The 21145-nt window shown below is 43.5% G+C and overlaps 1 protein-coding gene across 1 annotated transcript in view; it reads right to left on the bottom strand.

Annotated features, from left to right (window-relative positions):
• The window catches only part of LOC141140307 (uncharacterized), an 81627-nt gene extending 62145 nt beyond the window's left edge, over positions 1-19482 (bottom strand). The window contains exon 1 of the mRNA XM_073627337.1: positions 19004-19482. Coding sequence (XP_073483438.1) covers positions 19004-19229 — 226 coding nt within the window. The 5' untranslated portion in view covers positions 19230-19482. The remainder of the gene's footprint in view (positions 1-19003) is intronic.
• Positions 19483-21145: the final 1663 nt, after the last annotated feature.

Raw genomic sequence — 21145 nt, 5'->3', positions numbered from 1 at the left:
ATACTTTTGGTCAAGTACTCGCCAATACCGAGTACCGATACTTTGCGGTGCGATTTGTGTCAATACAAAATAAATGATCGAAAATGAAAGCCACTGGAGGTGCTCACAGGGCTGGCGGAGACGTTTCGGGACCCAATGGGTATAGGAATGCAATTGTTTGCAGTGTGATTTGCGCCCATTCATTTTCTATTGACGCAAATCGCACCGAAAAAGTATCGGTTTCGGTATTGGGAGCATTTTCACGCGTACAAATACTCGTGAAAAAGCTCGGTATCGGCACCAATACAGATCCTGGTATCTGTGCATCTTTATTGGCTGCACCAGATTTTGTATTGTCCAGTTTTAGTAAATCAACCCCATACGGATCGTCACTCCCTCCCTATCAGTTCTACAAACTGTCATCTCCTTCCACAATCTCAAGTGTGATCTGGTACATAGTACCATAGTATAGAGTACAGATGTACCTCCATCCCTTATATTGCAGGAGAACAAAATGTTGAATGCCCAAGCGACTTTATTAAACGGTATATCTACACAACAAACTATGTGAAAAAATAAAAACACACCGTCAGTCTATTTAACATAACCACTGACAGGGTATCTATAACGTGAAAATTAACAAATTAGTAAAAACATAAAAAAGGGCAGACAGGTGGAGTTGTTCATTAGAGCCTACATGTTCAATGTATATAGAAGATCCTATGCGATGTAATACAATAGGATTAGCCATAATAAAAAAGTAAAATTTAGAATATTGTGTATATGCTGCCATCTAAGCAGCAATAAGATCATGCTCTAACGAACAATTACACCTGTCTGTCCTTCCATTGTCTAGCTGGATCGCGTGTGTCCTCTTCCCACAGCTCTCGGGACAGACATCCCTCGGTGGTTACCACCCAAAAAGTATTTTGGCACTTAATTTCCTTTTAAAGAGGATTTGTAAGTGTATAACTTTTCCAACCTGCTATGAGGGTAAATGTATCCTCCTCAGGTGAATGAATTTATGATTGTATCATTACTATATTATTTGTTAAATTTTCATTGTATAGATACCGTCAGTAGCATCCAGTCCTGATGAAGTGAATTGATTTTAACAAAAAGGTGTTAAGATTTGTGATGCATTTTGTCCATCCATTCAGTTTGTAAGTTTATGTAATAAAATTTTGAAAATCTGTATTTTTTATTTTTTTTTTTAAACAACTGGCTATGTTAAATAGACAATCGTAAATCAGTTCTCTTTATATTTTAAACACTTTGTATAAGAGAAAAAAAAAAAAGGGGGGGGGGATTCATCTGCAGATATTTCAAATTTAAATGAAAAGGTTATTTACATATAGTTTGCTGTAGCTAAATAAAGTCCCATGGGCATTCAGCATTGGTTTTCCCGTCATCTCCTTCCAAACCACTCCCAAAGAGTTTGTTGGATGATGCTGAAAGTAACCAGGTGTTGCAATGCAATTTATAAACCGCACATTCTTAGGTTTGGGTGTGTTTATACTACATATATAATTAGCCTTTGTTTATGTTTACAGATAACTAACAGAAATGTTTTATTATATCACATGCTGTTAACATTTAATAGGAAACTATAACGGTGTTAGAGCATTTTTATTTATATTAGCTTTATTATTTGTATAAAATCCTTATATTCCAGCATCTGCAGACATAAAACGGTGCTTGCTAGATTTGTGGAATCAAATTAACAATCTTAATGGCAGAAAAGATTTCTTATTTACATTCTAATTTTGTTAGGGTGCCAGATATTGAGGAGGAGTCTTATAGGTACAGCAAATGCTTCTTTGTATTCTGTACGTGGTCTGGTTGACACTAGCGCAACTTGGTTCACACAGAATCACATGACAAGGGTAATCTAATTGTTTTCAATGGTGCACGTTTTAATCAATGTGACTCAGAATGGTGTGATTTTGGAAAAGGTTCCTGCACTACCTAGGTGGGATTTACATTGCGATTTGGCCCCATAGAATAGGTGAAGTCCCACCACACAATCACGCTGTAAATCGCATCAAAGTCACATTGTAGTAGTGTGAACTAAGCTTCACTGAATTTTGTTGAGATGCAAAAATAGAAAAAAAAAAAAAAAAAGAAGAAGGAGGATAGCATCGTATGTGTGAAAACAGGTGCGAAATATCAGGTGTTCAGATGACATCTATTTATGACAGCTCTTTGAGACAAAAGGTTTACTGAACAATTGAAAAGGCTTTAAAAAAAAAAAAAAAAAGTTAATAAATATTATATAAAAAAGTTGTGTTCATATTTCTATTTTGTTTTAACAGAAAATGTGAGACTAACATTCCACGAAGGATTTGTTATTTTTCAGAAGCTGTTCAAAGATTCCAATGTCCAAGAAACAGACGTCAGCAACATACAGAGGTCAGCAGTGTCACAGGATAAGTATTGACAGACCAGAGCAATTAAAAAAAAAAAAAAAAGACTTGGACTTAGAAGGTATTTCTAAAAGCTTTTCAGGACAACCTCCGCCCATTTTCCAGGAAACACATGCAGCCTTTAAATCCTTCCCTCTTCCACTATGGCTTCAGTTATTATGTGGTCTCCGACATACTGGAAAGCAAAGCACAGAAAACCACCAACAACCATGACAGACACTTAAAACCACTAAGATAAAAGGGAGGGAAGTAGCAGTTGTCCTGAAGGCTCTTAGAAAAACCGTCACCGGTAAGTCTAACCAAGTCTTTCTCAAATCGCCTTTCAGAACAACCTTGGAGAGGATAACCGAGAAACTTACCCTTGGGTGGGTCTACTACCTGCAGTACCTTCTTGCCAAAGGCTTGATCTGCGGCGGACAGCAAATCCAACCTATAATGTCAGAGAAATGTCAAGTAGTTGGACCAAGTGGCAGCCTTGCAAATTTGTTCAGGAGTAGCACTGGCCCTTTCGACCCAAGAAACTGCCGTTGATCTCGTAGAATGAGCAGCAATACACCCGAGGGAGGTATTTCTCCCTTAGCTTTGTAGGCTTCCGTGACTGCCGATCTAAGCCATCTGCCCAGCGTGCAGACCTCGGACCGCGCAGCCACAGGCTCCCTGCAGGGAGGACCCCAAAACCAAACAGCCAACCACAACATAAGCTCATATGGACAAGAATAAAGATACCACTGTACCCCTCTAACCTGGGCCTGACCGGTGCCTGGGGGCACGTGCTTCTGCCGTAGCTGTTGCCCTCTCCTCCACCTTAGCAGAGGATGCAGCGGGGTACTAAGAAAACCATCTGGTTTTTGAATTACCCTGTCCCAGCGCCATCAACAAGGGCTGGGAGCGCCGGCGCTTGGAACTACCTGCACCACTGATTATGATGTCACCCGCCTGCCGGGACCCAGAACCGACATGTGGGACACGCCGCTGACCAGCAGCGGCACCCGTCGGCCACCAGGGCCATGCCAGCCCCCGGGCACATAAACGCTGCTGCCTGTGGGCCTTTGCATCTCCTGAGCTGGAGAGACCGGGGGACTCCGGAACCCCCCCGCACGTACAGGGAGGGTGTGGAGATGGTCACTGCACACAAATCACAAAGGTAAGCTTTCTCCCTCCACCTTGGAGAGAGCGCAGCTCCCTGGTTCTAGCATGTACTTCCACCATGGCGGAGGAAACACAATAACTGAAGCCACGGTGGAAGAGGAGGGATTTAAAGGCTGCATGCGTTTCCTGGAAAATGGGCGGCTCTCTCTCCAAGGTTGTCCTGAAAGGCGATCTGAGGGAAAAAAAAAGGCAAAAGTTAGATCTCAACCAAGAGTGCACAAATTTTATGGAGGATAAAAAGCCAAGTCACTTTGTGTGTTGAGCAACAGAACGGTGTCCATCAAAATAAATGATCCTTAATACATTCTTGTCGAGGAATTTGTTGCCAGCACATGAGAAATGTATGAATTTGTCAAACCAGCACAACTGACACTAGATAGTGTGTACCCCAGTCTATCTTTCTATGAAAAGCTGTGGAGCTACTGAACTACAGATACACCAGTATAGTGCAAGTATAGTGCAGTGTCAACATAATGGGGCTGATTAAAGTACCCCCACATCCCCCCCCCCCCTCCCCCCGGATTGTACTTGGATCCTGCTGTGAGACATCAGGTCCCACATTACTGGCCCAGGTTTTGAAAGCTGCGGCTTTTCTCCAATGCTGACAGGACGGGCTAGGCAGGTTCTGATTGGTCACATGGGCAGGTTCACATGAACGGCGCCGACCAATTAGAATGCCACTTATACGAGGTACGTTTAGGAGATTAAGCCACAGGGATTTTAATTTTGGGATTCTGGGCTAGTCCAGTAGAAGAGTGAACTGACTTGCAGTCCTCTAGGCATTAGTAGTGGCTTATTTGGGACCTAGAATTTGGGCGGAATGGAGCAACATTCGTGTGGGAAAAGGACCTCCACTCCTGACTACAGGGACCCCAGTCCCTACAGGGTTAAGCAGCCTCCAGAAAGCAGCACATAAGACAGGAAGCTCCTAATGCTAGGGGGTAGCAGTTGAGGAAACCTGTCTGTGTGCTGAAAACTGGCAAACATCTGAAGCTTGACACTGCTAACCCTGGGGTAAAGCCCTTATATGAACTTTACACTTTTGCACTGTTTTCTGAGGTTTTGTTTTCCTGCTGGATATTATACTCTGTTTGCTTTAAAGAGAAATAAAAAGACTTATATAATTAAAATAAATGTCTGTTGCACGCAATTCCGAGGTGCTATACCCCTGAACTTTACATTCCATCTCTTATCAACACCCGCATGCAGACTGCAAGGGCAGCATGTTCACCTGCAGTGCAGGAAACATGCATGTAACGCGCCTTTCCCACATTGCATTTTGATGTGAATATTGAACTGTTAATGGCAACCAAACATAAATCGCAAACACGGCATGTGGTTTGGTGCAGTGCATTTTGAAAAAGTAGTGTTTGCGCTACTTTTTCTGCATTCCAAAGAGTTCTGCAGCACATTTATTCTTTTTGTATGTTTATGGGCCATTCAACATGAATAAGCTGCCTAACGCAATGCACCTTAGGGCATTTGTAACTTGGACCTTACACTATAAGGAATCTCCCTGCCTGCCTGCCCCCTCCCCTCCCCCCCCCACTGTCAATGATGTGAGCCTGAAAAAGGGAATGACGAAGTCCCAGCAGTCAGGTGTGGGTCAGAGGAGGAAAGTATCCTTTCATTTCACGTCATTAAAGTATATGCCCAGCCAAAACCTGTTAGGGAGAGTCACCCTCTCTAAGGGCTAGTTTACGCCATAAACACATACATACATGTTTTTTGCACATTAACATGAGCCACATTTAGGACAACACATTCGTTTAAAACCGGCTGCCAAATGTGCAAAAACTACTGTAGGCAAAATTTTTTAAATTGCGCTACACCAAACCATGTATTTTTAGGGGCTGCAAAACACACACAGCGTAGGGCCAGGCACATCTGCAAAGTGCAGCTTTTTTCCGAGTAGTGCTGGAAACCATGCGCTCCTGCACTGGAAGTGGTCCAAACCAGCCCTAGAGCTCTTGGTGACTATTGTCACTGAGACAGAAAGTAATGGTAAACCTTTTGAGTTTTCAAGCCCATTCATAACAGTGACAATTAGAGGTCGACCGATATGGGTTTTTCTCTGGCCGATGCCGATATTTAGAAATTGCGGTGGCCGATGGCCGATATGTGATGCCGATTTTTTTGGGCCGATATATTAGGCCGATTTTTTTTTTTCCTTCATCTCATAAAATTTAAGTTCGACCCCTTTCACACTGGGGCATTTTTCAGGCGCTTTTGGGCTAAAAATAGTGCCTGTAAAGCGGCTCCCCTGCAGTCTCAGTGTGATATCCCGAGTGCTTTCACACTGAGGCGATGCGCTGGCAGGATGTTAAAAAAAAGTCCTGCAAGCAGCATCTTTGGAGCGGTGCATACCGCTGCTCCACCACTCCTGGCCATTGAAATGAATGCGCACCGCTGCCAAAGCGCCTGCAAAGGGTTTCGGCAGCGCTGCTTCAGGACGCATTTAACCCCTTCCTTGGCTGCTAGCTGGGTTATAAGCGCCCCGCTAGCAGCAGAATAACGCCGCTAAAACTAGCAGCGTTTTACCGTCAACGCCTGCCCACTGCAGTGTGAAAGCAACCTTAAGTGATACAGAAAATGTTTTACATTTAAACATTTATTAAACAAAACAAACCTCCAATCAGTTCACTTGTATGTAGAATTTAGATAAAAAAAAAAAATTAAAAAAAAAACTATATCTTAAAAATAAATACACAAAAACAGGTAATCAAAACTTTTGGACAAAAAAAAAAAAAAAAAAAATGGGCTAACTTTACTGCTTAGTTTTTTTTAAATTTATTAGTGTATTTTTTTAAAATAAAATTGCGTTTGAAAGACCGCTGCACAAATACCGTGTGACATAAAATATTGCAACAACCACCATTTTATTCCCTAAGGTCTCTGCTAAAAAAATATATATATATAATGTTTGGGGGTTCTAAGTGATTTTCTAGCAGAAAATACAGGATTTTTACTTGTAAGCAACAAATGTCAGAAAAGATTTAGTCTTTAAATGGTTAAACTGAGAGCTTCTACACAAGGAGCTCAGTTCATTCATAAGTGTAAACATTGTATCCTTCAGGTTCTTTTATCAGATTTGGCAGGCTGCCCAGAGAGGGGAGAAGTCACTTCACAGAAGAATACAAGCAACTTGCATTGACTTCTATTACAGAAGTCATTTGCAAGTCGTGCTGAAGTTATATCAGCCTTTTTTATCAGCACAATCGGCCGATGCTGATTAAGTAAAAAAACACCAAATATCAGCCGACCTCTAGTGACAATGCATTATTCTCTGTATATTGCACATCAACTGGTATGCATTGTGTAGGGGTAATGCAATGCATTGTTTCAAATCAATGCAATGTTTACACTGTCTTTATAACTTCCTTGAAACGTCAAAAAATGACAATTTCTATGCAACGCAGTGAGTTTGCATGCGCTGTAATGCTTTGTAACCTGCTGTATTGTGTAAAAATGCAGCATGTCCTACTTTTTTTCAGGGCCCACCAACTCAGCTGGTGAACAATGGCATGAACTGAACAGTACAAACTGCCCCGTTTTTATCTTGTGACTGTGTGGGCAAAGCTGCCCAATGCTGTGACTGTGCTCCTTCAGTTGTCACCAGAACAAAGAGGTGAGGGAAAGCAGGGAACATTTAGTGGGCCATTTTTTTTTTTTTTTCATGCACCTTAACCACTTGCCCCCCACCATATAGCAGAATGACGGCGGCAAAATGGTTGTGATATCCTGACCGGACGTCATATGACGTGATCAGGATATCTTAGCCAGCGCGTGCCCGCAGCACAGCAATCGGAGGTGCTGTGTGTCTGACACACCACAACTCCGATGGTGGTATGAAGCCTCCGACAGAAGCTTCTTACCACGTGATCAGCTGTGACCAATCACAACTGATCACAGCGTGAACCAGGAAGTGCAGGTAAACGAGGGGGGTGGGGGGTCTGTGCTGATAATCAGCACAGCCCTCATCAAAAGGTGCAAAGGTTCACCCTGACAGGGAGAGCCGATCAGGGGCTCTCCCTGTCAGAGGGGGGGGGGGTGTCTGTGCTGATAATCAGCACAGCCATCATCAAAAGGTGCCAATCAGTGGCCAACACCTGCCAGCCTGTCCCCATGATAAATGCCTTTCAGTGCCCACAACAGTGCCCCATCAGTAATGCCTGTCAGTGCCCCATCAAAGTGCCAATCAGTGCCACTCAGTACTGCCTGTCAGTAGCTCCTCGTCAGTGCTACCTATCCAGTGCCGTCTATCAGCTGCCATCAGGTTTTTTGTTTTTTTTTAAATTGACTATATTTTTTCGTTTATAGCGCACAAATTAAAAACCGCAGAGGTGATCAGATACCAGCAAAAGAAAGATCTATTTGTGGGAAGAAAATGATAAAAATTTAGTTTGGATACAGTGTTGCATGACCGTGCAATTGTCATTCAAAGTGCGACAGCGCTGAAAGCTAAAAATTGTCCTAGGCAGGAATGGGGGAAGTGCCTGGTATGGAAGTGATTAATGCAGGGAATGCACAAGTTAAAAAGTTAGACTTTAGAACCACTTTAATAAAAAGACATAGTATGCACAGCACTATGTGCAAGGCCCGCCATTTAAAGTTGGCAGATTTTCCAATAAACACTTGTACAAATATTCTTTGTATATTCAATGACTGGACGAATGTCATACAAAAGTACTTAAAAATTTTGTTTGCTTTTAAACACAATTTTCCATGCTGCGCCTTTGAATTGTCTCCTTAATGCAGTCAAAAATGAACGGCAATTTGACCTCGCTAACAATTGGAAAACGGAACAAACTTTCTTAAAACAAAAACATTTCTAACAAAATTCTACTAGCATATAGCCAGCTTAAGCGGCCGCCACCTTCCACTTGCTAAAGGCCAGAGAGTAATTGTAAAAAAAATCAAACACACCTTTAGAGAAAATACTGATGCCTAAACATTTTTTTTTACTTCATGCAAGAAATGTTACTAAGCCGACAATAGTAGGCACAGTGGAGCAGTGGGTAGCACTCTCGCCTAGCAGTAAAAAGGGTCGTGGGTTCAAATCCCGACCACGACACTACCTGCCTGGAGTTTGCATGTTCTCCCTGTGCCTGTGTGGGTTTCCTCCGGGTACTCCGGTTTCCTCCCACACTCCAAAGACATGCTGGTAGGTTAATTGGCTTCTATCTAAATTGGCCGTAGTATATGAATGTGAGTTAGGGACCTTAGATTGTAAGCTCCTTGAGAGTGGGGACCGATGTGAATGTACAATGTATATGTAAAGCGCTGCGTAAATTGACGGCGCTATATAAGTACCTTACATAAATAAATACAAACAGTCTGTATATGCAGTAAAGCATGCTTGGTATACTTGCTGTGTAACCTAAGGGGTTAATCCTCTGCATTATGTAAAAATGCTGTTTGATTCTGTCTACTCTGATCCTCCCCTTATTTTACTGTCCTCAATCCATCTGCCGATAGCACAGAGTCCTAGAAGGCCCTCTGAACATGATCAGTTTGGTGTATATTGCTAGAGAGGTTTTTTGTTTTGTTTGTGATCAGCACAGGACCAATTCGTACTGTCCAGACAGAGGGCCAGGAGTCATGCAGCCTCATAGGACAGTCAGATGAGAATGGAAACTGCTCCTACAAGCTTTAACCAGTGCTCGGCCAGAGACTGTTAGAAGTCACAAAACTACTATATACATGTTAATTTCCATATTCTGGGTACTGTGGAAGACCAGATAGTGAATGCATGGTCCTGGGTTTAGCAACACATTGAGGTAAAATATTGTAGGGCCGCAACAACTAATCAATTAAATCGACAACTAATCGATTCTGAAAATAGTTGTCAACTATTTTCTTAATCGATGAAATCAGTCAGCTGATTAGTTGGCCTGCATACAGAATGCATTATTTGTTTACATATCCGGAAATACTGTTCAGCACACATACAGCTCAGTACACCGTCCATACATGTCAGTAAGTGCCTGAGAACCTGTGAATGTGAAGAGCAATGCCTCATGGGACATGTAGTTCTGGGCAGGAAGAGAGTGGTTCTAAAGGCAGAAGTTTTTATAAACCTTGCTATAGGAAAGGGTCAAGGACTTTTTTAAATGCAAAACGGTGCTTTTTCGGTTCATTAGACTTAAATGGAGAAGCTGCATAAAAAGCATTTAGTGCCTTTTTGCCACAATTTGCGTTTTTTAATCTGCCCAACAAATTGGCCAAAAAAAAAGCATAAGCCATGCAAAACGCAAATCGCAGCAAAACGCGTGTGCAAAAAGAACTGCAGAAACGGATCAAAAGCAAACTGCACAGGTGTGAACCGAGCCTTATGCTGGCCATACATAGATTTTCAGACGAAAATATTCATACAAAATATCTTTGTACATTCGCTGAATGAAAGAATTTCGTTTGAAAATTTAACTTGCTTCACCAGTTTTAAAATGATAATTTCTGAATGAAAACCACATACACCATCTGAAAATTTCTTTGACCAAGAAGTTTTCTATTGTGCTCCTTTGAATTTTCCCATCACTGTGGTCCAAAACGAACATTGATTTGACCCCACTAGTGATTAGAAAATCAAACGAATGTTCTTAATTAAAATGCTATTTTTTTTGAAGGAAGACATTGTTTTGTTAGGCCAGCATAAGTGACAGCAGGAGCAGGGAGCTTTTATTAAGCCTCCTGCCTATGACAAGGGAGCCTGTAATATATTACAGTTCCGTCTGAAAATCGTCAAGACAGTCTTTAATTTTTTTTTTTCTCTTTAAAGTAGAAGTACGAGGAAAGCTTATTTGGCTGGGCTTCTCCTATGGGTCAGAAAAGTGCAATTCATTTTGCACTCCTGTGACCAGTTTTCAGCAGAGAGCAGACTTAAGTCCGCCCTCTGCTGACATCACAGAAATCAGTCCAGTCACCGCATCACCACAACAATAAAGTCTGGATCTGCCAGGTGCCTGGACTGATACCCATCTCAGCCTCTCAGCAAACCGCTGAGAACCTGGGATGACCGCTCCTTTGTCCTTGACAGCTCAGCTCTCCAATGAATGCAGTGGGGGGTAGAAAGGAGGGACACCGATTGACAGTCAGCAGCTCTCTACAAGAACCGAGCCATCGGTGGTGTTCAAATCGCTTGTTCTCTGTGCAGAGGCGGCAGGGGACAGATGCAGCATCCACCCCTAGTCAAGTTCGGTTATGGGGACACACACACACACACACACACACACACACTTCTCTTTTGAATAAAAATTTTGATCTCTGAGTCTGATGATATTTACCAGATTCAACCTCTAATAGTATATACAGTATATCTTTTCTGTCGGTTATTCTCAGAGTGGATTAGAGGTTTTGCTCCCTAACCATATATAATCCAATCAAATTAATAAAATCGGTCAACGAATCGATTATGAAAATAATAATTAGTTGCAGCCCTAAAATATTGTTATGGGTGCTCAACCTTTGGCCCTCCAGCTGTTGTGAAACTCCAAGTCCCAATCATTCCTCTGCCTCAGGTTGAGCACCCATGTGTTTAGAACCACTATAAAAAAGAAATAAAAAAAAAGTAGTTGTATTGCCTGGTGTTATATGGACACACAGCCTGGCTCAAGAGCGTACCCCTACAGGTGCCCCACCAGAATACATCTTGCTGAGGGGGCACTGGGAGAAGGAAATGAGCAGACAGCGCAGGAGGGGAACCCCCAAAAAAAGTAAGTAAGGGACCACACTGTGCAATACCATTGCACAGACCAGGCAAGTATAAAATCTTTTTTTTTTTTTATTTTAGGGGGAAAAAAAACAAACAGTCTTTATAAACAACTTTGAATATTTATTCTACATTTCAGAAAAGGGGTGGGGGGCACTAAAAAAGTTGACTTTGCATTTTAGACACAAGGTCTGCTTGATTACTAAATTTGGCATTAATGAGGACAGCTGTATGATTCTGATTACAGTAACAACAAATCAAATTTTTTTGAGAGAGAAATCCATGTAAAAGGACATCATCCTCTATGATCTGTTTCTTACGATAAGGGTTACTATGTAGAGCAAGCAAACATTTACTGATACAGTCATTATTGGTTATCCTAGCATACAATAACATGAATCCTAACAAGCCTACGTGACTAATCAAACACAAAGAAATGAGATGCAATAGCCTAACAATTTATACAAATTACAGAGGGAGGGGGGAGGTAGATTTATCACTATTGATTTGTGAAGTTTGTGTCCATCTGGTTCAGAACCGAATTCTAGCATCAAGGAAGATCATCTGTACATCCTAAACACAATATCAAGCTGGTTTACAAGGCATGCATGTCTCATTATGTCTGCAAAAATGGCCGTGGTAGCTTCTAATTCTGGATCAGCTCAATAAAATGCCAGCCATCTCAATGTGAACTATGGTACTGCATGTAAAATGATAGGATAATGGCATGGGTATAACAATGTGCTCATACTCTATTCTACAAACTACAAGGATGCACACAAAGGGATTGCCAGAAAATTGAGTTCAGGACTGATGTTCAGAGGCATTTGAAACGCCAAATACCTGTAACAGCTTGTAAACACATAATCGCAGTAACTCCTGTTTAGCTGCCTTTTGTTTACAGGTGTTTTTAAGGGATGCATTTGACTATTTGCAATGCAAAAACGCTTCTAAACGCAAACATGGCTAAACGCAGCATGTAAACGCAGCACAACGGACGTTTTTAACTGTCTGTTACCATCTGTCAAGTTAAATCGGTCAGGGGAGGTTTTAAAATGTCTGTGTAAATGAAGCCTAAGCAGGCAACTCTAAACCTAATAGGATTTTTTTTATATATAATGAAAAATGAGGTTATGGCTAACAAATGACAAACTGATCTGCTGAGCAACAAAAGTCACTATACAAGGCCCACATAACAAAATGTGAAAGGAGAAAAAAAAAAAAAAAAGTTAATGGATGGGCTGTAAGCATTCAATGATTTTTAGTCATATAATTGCAGGGCACGTCGCTCAATTTAAACAGGAGATTACACATGCTGCGATTTTCAGTGACAAGAATCTGCAGATTCCTGTGGTGTGAATGGACTGATCTGGGCGAATAGCCGTGGCCACTGAGCCAGTACAAAGCAAAGAGACAGACTGTCGGAGGCCGCAGCTATTCCACAGCTACCAATTACCTGCTGTGATTGTGGCATACAATTGGCATTCTACTGGCTCAGCAGCCACAGCTATTTGCACACATCTGTCGACTCTGCAGGAATCTGCAGATTCTTGCCACTGGAAATTGCTGTGCATAATTTCCCCGACCAAAATGACAAACTACAAACAATTAATTGTCTACACATAAGGGGCAATGGAAGAGAGTTCATGTGTGATGTTAGTCTAATCATCTATCGATCACAGGACAATATCACATGCTCTAAATCAGTCAGGTCAAGAACAACTGCCACTATTTTTTAGCTTATTGATTTTAATGGGAGGACACAAGTGATCAAGCGATTTAATAAACTTATTTTTCTTGGAGCATTTTTTTTGTTTTAGTGCCTGTGAGAACACAAAGAAATCCATGACAGGATAGCTTGGTCGGTTGGTAAAACCAAAACCTAAAGTAAAAGCTGCCCCTGTAAAGGGGAACTTGGATAAGAAAACACACCTCTCCTGTTGACCATGCTGCTGATCTGCACCGTAATGAAGAGAAGCTGCCAGCGAAAGACTCTTCAGCAAATGACGCTTCCAGCAGTGTTGCCAACCATCAGTATTTTTACTGGAAGCCAGAAAAAAAAAAAAAAAAAAAAAAAAAAAAAAAGGCACTTTTCTCCTGCCAGTAACAGAAAAAGGTTGCCAGCAGGGTGGATAAAAAGAAGAAAAAAAAAATCAGAATCTATTCAAGATACTTTATTAATTGAGTTGATTCAGCATGAAAGTGAGCTTAGTTATTCTGTATATTCTGAAATATTTACATTTTTGGTAAACCTATTCAAGGAATCCAAGCTCAGATAACATGCACTGAATTGATGCATTCACACAATTTCACAGTAACCATGGGGAAAAAAAACAAAGTTCAGGAGTATTCCTTTAACCCACTGTTTTGCAAACCTATGTACACTTCAAACTGTATGACTGTTTGAAGAGAAATGCATCTGTACCATCAATGAGGAGGAAGGGCAAGCAGTATAAATGAAAGTGAAACATTCTAAGCAGCTTTTAAACCTTGTGATCTTTCTGCACATAGCTTGAAGTGCTTTATTCCTCCCTTAGGCTCGATTCACACCTATGCATGTTGCTTTTGAGCGTTTTTGGAGGGTTTTTTTTTCATGCTTGCCACGTTTTTGAGCAGCGTTTTTGTCGCGTTTTGCGTTTTTTTTTTACAGTCTTAAAAAAAAAAAAAAAAAAAAAATTAAGAAAACAGCAAAAACGCATCAAAAACGCACCAAAAACGCTGCAAAAACGGTGCACTTGCGTTTTTGATGCTTGTCCATTGAATTCTATTACATGCAAAACGCTGCATTTTGCATGAAAAAAAGTCCCTGACCCTTTCCAAAAATGCAGAGAAACAAAAAGACATTGATGTGAACATGTTCCATAGGAACCCATGTTAAAAAATTCCCGTGCATTTCTGCAAAATGCAAAATGCATCAAAAAACGCGCTAGTGTGAATGGAGCCTTATGGAGGAAAACGGCAGCAAGCCGTAAAAGAGACCCAGTTTGGGAATATTTACTAACCTGACAGCTTATTATTCTAAATAGGAAACCTTAATTGTGTTTGCAGATATTAAAGATTCTAACTACAAGCAAGAATGAGTCTTTACATTTAATTAAAAAAAAATAGAAAATTAATATAGCCTTAATATAGACTTACTGATTTTCCCAGAGGTCTGCACTAAGATACAACTTAGACCCCCCCCTCAGGGTTTGAAGATCACTAACATCTATTGTCAAACTTTGTATTGGATAGCAATAATAATAGGTGAATGACTGTTTGATATACACCCACACAATCTAAAGTTGGTTCTTCTTTGGATCCTCCTCAAACTATTGTAACTATTACCTTATACCATGCTTCTGTAATACTATGACCTGAAATAATGTTTTTACACTGATCTTTGTGTAAAAAGTATGTGTAATGCACGGTTAAATTATACCCCATCCCTTGCAGCAAAAAAAATGTTGTTTTTGGTAAAATGCCCCCAAAGGGTAATCACATCAAAAAGGAAAATTAAACCCTTACACTTTCCTCTGAACTCTGCAAGTGCAGAAACTGATTGAGAATTAGAAAGTCACCACCATTCACATTGCACATAAAACAGACAAACAGCTGTTTCTTTAGAATAACAAAACATAGGAATCTGACAAAACAGATTTAGTTTAATCTCTGCATGTACAGTGCTATGAAAAAGTTTTTTTTTTTTTGCATATTTCTTACACTTAAATGATTCAGATCAACAAATTTTAATATTACACAAAGATAACCCAAATAAATCCAAGATGCAGTTTTTAAATGATTATTTCATTTAAGAGAAAAAGCTGTTCAAACCTGCATGGCCCTATGTGAAAAAGTAATTGCCCCCTCCCATGCTGAATCATGAATGAACTGTGATTAACCACATTTTTTTTGAAAGTTGAGTTAAATTTCACTTGCCACACCCAGGCCTGTTGAATCAAGAAATCACATAAATAGAAGCTGTCTGACAAAGTAAAGCATGCTAACAGCTCACAAAAAAACAATCTAAAAAAAAATTCAAGAACAGATTAGAAATAAACACGTATTGGTCTAGGAAGGGTTTCGAAGCCATTTCAAAGGCTTTGGAACTCCAGTGAACTACAGGGAGAGCCATTATCCACAAACGAAGATAACTTGGAACAAAGGTGAATCTTCCCAGGAGTGGCCGGCCTACAAAAACTACTCTAATGCCGTGTACACACGACCGGACTTTGACAGCGAAAAATCAGATGGACTTTAGAAATAGAACATGTTTAAAATCTTTCCGACGGACTCGAGTCCGGTCGAAAAATCCGTTTGTCTGTGTCCGACGGACAAAAAAATAAGCAAGGGCAGCTTTTGGCTACTGGCTACAAACTTCCTTATTCTAGCCCCTTTGTACGTCATCACGTTCAAATGAACAGACTTTAGTCCGTTCGTGTGTGGGTAAGTCCGGTCGTTCGAAAGTCCGACGTAACTCAGTCGAAAGTCCGTCAGAAAGACCGTTGGACCTTTGATGCTGAAAAGTACACGGCATAAGAGCATGACGACTCATCCAGAAGGTCATAAAAATAACCCAGAACATCTAAAGAACTGCAGGCCTCACTTTCCTCAGGTAAGATCAGTGTTCATGATTCAACAAGAAGACAGACTGGGCAAAAAATAACATCCATAGAAGAGTTCTAAGGCCAAAGCCACTGCTGACCAAAAAGAACACAAAGGCTCATTTCACATTTACCAAAAAACATCTTGATTATCCCCAAGACTTTTAGGCAAATATTCTGTGGACTGATGAGACAAAAAGGTAATCTTTTGGAAGGTGTGCGTCCCGTTACGTCTGCCATAAAACTAATACAGCATTTCATAACAAAAACATCATACCAACAGTCAGAAATGGTTGCGGTAGCGTGATGGTCTGGGGCTGCTTGGCAGCATCAGGACCTGGTCAACTTACCACAATTGATGGAACCATCAATTCTGAGCTCTACCAGAAAATTCTAAAGAAGAATGTCCGGCCATCAGTTCGTGACCTTGAGCTCAAGTGCACTTGTATTTCCGATCATTGTCCTGCTGCATAACCCAACAGCAAGCCGACCTCCAAATGGTTCAAACAAAGCAAAAAATTAGGTTGAATGGCCTAGTCAAAGTCCAGACTTAAATCCAGTTGAGATGCTGTATCATGACCTTACACAGGCTGTTCATGCTGGAAACGTGGCTGAATTGAAAAAATTCTGCAAAGAAGAGTGGGCCAAAATAGCTCCACAGCAATGTGAAAGACTCATTGCCAGTTATCGCAAACGCTTGATTGCAGTTGTTGCTGCCAAGGGTGGCACAACCAGTTATTAGGTTTAGGGGCAATTACTTTTTCACATGAAGCCAGGCAGGGTTGGACAGCTTTTTTGCCTTAACCACTTCAGCCCTGGAAGATTTAGCTGCTCAATTACCAGGCCTTTTTTTATGAAACAGCATTGATTGGTTTGCGCAAAAGTTATAGCGTCTACAAAATAGGGGAAGATTTATGGTATTTTTATTTTATTTATTTTTACTAGTAATGGCGGTGATCAGCGATTTTTATCGAGACTGTAATATTATGGCAGACAGATCTGACATTTTTGGGACCATTGGCATTTATACAGGGACCAGTGCTATAAAAATGTAAATGTCACAGTAATGTCTGCCTGGGTGAGGAGAGCAATCGTCGTTGATACTTAGTATGAACAACAGATCGCTCTCCTCACCCCTGACAGCATGGAGATCTGTCTGTTTACATTGACAGATCTCCGTTCTGTGTGGAGCGAACACGGGTGTTCCGGCATGGCACCTCCGGCAGCGCCCGCCTCCTAGTGGTCAAAAGGCGAGCCGACATATAGCTACGACGGTTCGCCCAGGGGAGCCAACCTGTCGCAGTATAACTGCGGCATCTGGTTGGGAAGGGGTTAATAAATTAAACCCCTTACCGGTCGGTAACAATGACACTCGCTGTGGCTTGCATGAACACCGTGCGATTTCAATGCAGTTTGGGAAACACACAGGATTCGCTGTGCTTTCCACACCGCATAAATGTAAGTTGAGGCTTAGTGTTCCATAAACACATGTAGAAGCCCGCCGCGTTTGTGCGTGTTTTTGCCCAATGTGCATAGGTTAGCCCATTGATTTTGCCTTACAAAAACGTGGCAAAGTTCACGCACCTTTCCGATCATCATGTTTTGTGCATTTTATTAACCGTGTGTTTGGCAGCATACGATGCACTCTGTGTGGCAAACATGCATTATTTGGGGAGCCCTGACAAAAAATTTGGGCGCTTTTACACAAGTTTGCGGAAAGCTAAAAAAACGTTGCTGCTGGGGGAGTGAGGGATTTTTTTTGTACCCTAGATTAAAAAAAAATAAAATAAATAATAATGAGCAATTAACCCTTGCAGTACAGGGGAACTTGACTACAAAAAAGGTGCTAAAAAGGACAGTATACAGCAGCTAATGATGTGACAGTTTGTAGTGTGTCCAGTCTATTAATAGAAAGCAGAGGAAGTGAGTTCCCAGCTGAAGAAACATGTGTAGGCCAAGAAAAAAAAAAAACACACTGACAACACAAGCCTTCCCCCCTCTCCAGGATGCATTTCCTATAGTCCTCAGTCCCAGCTACTGAGTCCAAAGGAGGGAAGTGCTCCTACCCCCCCCCCCCCCCCCCCAATCGGTGGCCTCCCGGCGCACACTGCTCCTACCGCCCCCCCCCCCCAATCGGTGGCCTCCCGGCGCACACTGCTCTTACCGCCCCCCCCCAATCGGTGGCCTCCCGGCGCACACTGCTCCTACCGCCCCCCCCCAATCGGTGGCCTCCCGGCGCACACTGCTCCTACCGCCCCCCCCCAATCGGTGGCCTCCCGGCGCACACTGCTCCTACCGCCCCCCCCCAATCGGTGGCCTCCCGGCGCACACTGCTCCTACCGCCCCCCCCCCCCCAATCGGTGGCCTCCCGGCGCACACTGCTCCTACCGCCCCCCCCCAATCGGTGGCCTCCCGGCGCACACTGCTCCTACCGCCCCCCCCCCCAATCGGTGGCCTCCCGGCGCACACTGCTCCTACCGCCCCCCCCCCCAATCGGTGGCCTCCCGGCGCACACTGCTCCTACCGCCCCCCCCCCCCCCCAATCGGTGGCCTCCCGGCGCACACTGCTCCTACCGCCCCCCCCCCCCAATCGGTGGCCTCCCGGCGCACACTGCTCCTACCGCCCCCCCCCCCAATCGGTGGCCTCCCGGCGCACACTGCTCCTACCGCCCCCCCCCCAATCGGTGGCCTCCCGGCGCACACTGCTCCTACCGCCCCCCCCCAATCGGTGGCCTCCCGGCGCACACTGCTCCTACCGCCCCCCCCCAATCGGTGGTCTCCCGGCGCACACTGCTCCTACCGACCCCCCCCAATCGGTGGTCTCCCGGCGCACACTGCTCCTACCGACCCCCCCCAATCGGTGGTCTCCCGGCGCACACTGCTCCTACCGACCCCCCCCAATCGGTGGTCTCCCGGCGCACACTGCTCCTACCGACCCCCCCCCAATCGGTGGTCTCCCGGCGCACACTGCTCCTACCGACCCCCCCCAATCGGTGGTCTCCCGGCGCACACTGCTCCTACCGACCCCCCCCAATCGGTGGTCTCCCGGCGCACACTGCTCCTACCGACCCCCCCCAATCGGTGGTCTCCCGGCGCACACTGCTCCTACCGACCCCCCCCCAATCGGTGGTCTCCCAGCACACACTGCTCCTACTGACCTGTCTCCATATGATTGAGGAACTCCTGGGCTGCCTGCTTCTCATGGTTCTGCAGCACAGGTTGGTACAGCTCCTTGACTGAGGGGCCCTTACGGTTGAAGCAGCAGCAATCTCTGAGTATGGCCGTGCACTCCTTTATGTGCTCCACTATCCTGGACGAGAGTCTCCTCACAAAGTTCACAAAGTCCTGGAAGAGCTGAGCGCACCTCTCACACAGGCGACCCATGGTGTCACTTGTTCCCTGTGAGCTGAGGAGCCTTCCCTACCGTCAGCCTGCACAGAGCTCTTCCTTCACACACAATGCCTCCTTCACAGACCCATAACAACCGTCCACCCCAGACTGGGCATCTCCTTCCCAGGAGCTCCGTACACTACAAGCGGCAGACAAAGAAATGAAGTCACCAAATCCCTCCGCACAATCACACAGTGAGGTAATGCTCGGCCCCGCCCCCACACACTGCCTCATTCCTATTGGCCGCAGGGGGAGCAAGGCTTGATGTATAGAACTGGCTGTTCCAGTTCTATGAGGAGAGCTTGTGTCCAATCAGAGCACAGCACAAGAATTCTATTATCCCTGACTAGGGGAGTGCAGACACAGGGCGACACAGATGTTCTGCTGCTTCATGTCCTGGAAAAAAGAGCTTCCATTTAGTATTTATTGTGTGTCATTACAGCAGTCCTTGACAGGCTTCTTCATACTATATCCACTGAGGCTCACAGTTTTCGATGTGCCCTGTTCACTCATAACGCTGCGTTGAAGGGGAAGTGCGTAGCATAAGGCCTTGTTCCCATCTGGGCGTAGCAGAAACGTGCGTTTCACAGCGGCGGCCGGTCCATAAGGGGCGCTGGCCACTAATCTCCATGCAGGGTGCCGGACGCATAGATTTCTACAAGCTTTTTTTTTTTTAATGCACAGCCTTTAATTGGCGCTTTAAAAAGGTTGGCCTCGGTGGCGCAGAGCCCACCCACTTGTGACATTAGCGAATCAACAATTGCTATTGTCTTCCTGCTTCTCCTCCCGGCCAATCAGGACTAGATTGGCCAGGAGGAGAAGCCAGGGAAGCTGCCCGCGACTTGAATGGTGTAAGTGCAGACCTGGCGGCGGGGCTTTGTTTGCCAACCCCCCCCCCTCCAAAAAAAAATGGAGCACCCTGTCTGTGTTTCTGCAAACGCACGAAAAATGTGCAATGCGCTTGCACAAACGTAGGTAGCAGTTACGCGTTTTCCACACAGCAAGAGACCTGTTGCAAAATCCACTTGGCTCAGTGTCAACATTTGGTAGATGAGCTTTTTTTAGTGTGTTTTTGGAGCATTCCATGGTGCTTCTCCAAAAATGAGATGCAGCAGCGTCGCTCAAGTGTGAACCAATGTTAATTTCGTCAATGAAAATACTTTCCTTATCATTTTCGACAGCTGCCTTTTTTTTTTAATCAGGAAATAGTTTATTGAGAGGTTAACAAACCATGCAGAAAAAAAAAATACAAGAACATTCCAGAGATTCCATACATAATGAAATGCAATGTCATAGAATGGAAACATAATATAATCCTGACATTGGCATGTATAGTGGTAAGGATTTCACCTCATGTGAACTATAACATTGTGAACAGTAGCAAAAAATAGGACTTAAGCCTCGTACACACAATCAGATTTTCCGATGACAGGCTGTTGGCGGAAAATCCGACCGTTTGTATGCTCCATCAGACAATTGTTGGCCAACTTTCCGTGGACAGATGTTGGATGGCAGATTTATACATTTTCAAGGGACAACGGTGTGTTGTCAGATTTTCCGAGCGTGTGTACACAAGTCCGTCAGACCAAAATCCAAAGTACAAACACGCATGTTTGGAATCAATGCTCACCAAACACAACATTAGCAGAAGGTGCCCAAAGGGTGGCGCTAAAGAGATGAAAAAACACGTAGTACTTCACTATGTTTGTGTTTGTTGGCCAACAATTGTGTGCCGTTTGAATGCAAGACAAGTTCCTGGCCAACGCCCTTCGCACAAAAGTCCAACACTTTGTCTGTGGAAAATCCGTTTGTGTGTACAAGGCTTAAGTCCCAGCTTCATTTGTGCCCCTAAGCTTAGCTGTACCCCAAAACAGCCAGTCAGTACTTTTGATAGCCTTGGATCTTACAGT

The sequence above is a fragment of the Aquarana catesbeiana genome, linkage group LG04, assembly GCF_042186555.1.
Source record: "Aquarana catesbeiana isolate 2022-GZ linkage group LG04, ASM4218655v1, whole genome shotgun sequence".
NCBI classification, from domain to species: Eukaryota; Metazoa; Chordata; class Amphibia; order Anura; family Ranidae; genus Aquarana; species Aquarana catesbeiana.
This window is presented reverse-complemented; position numbering and strand designations above follow the sequence as displayed.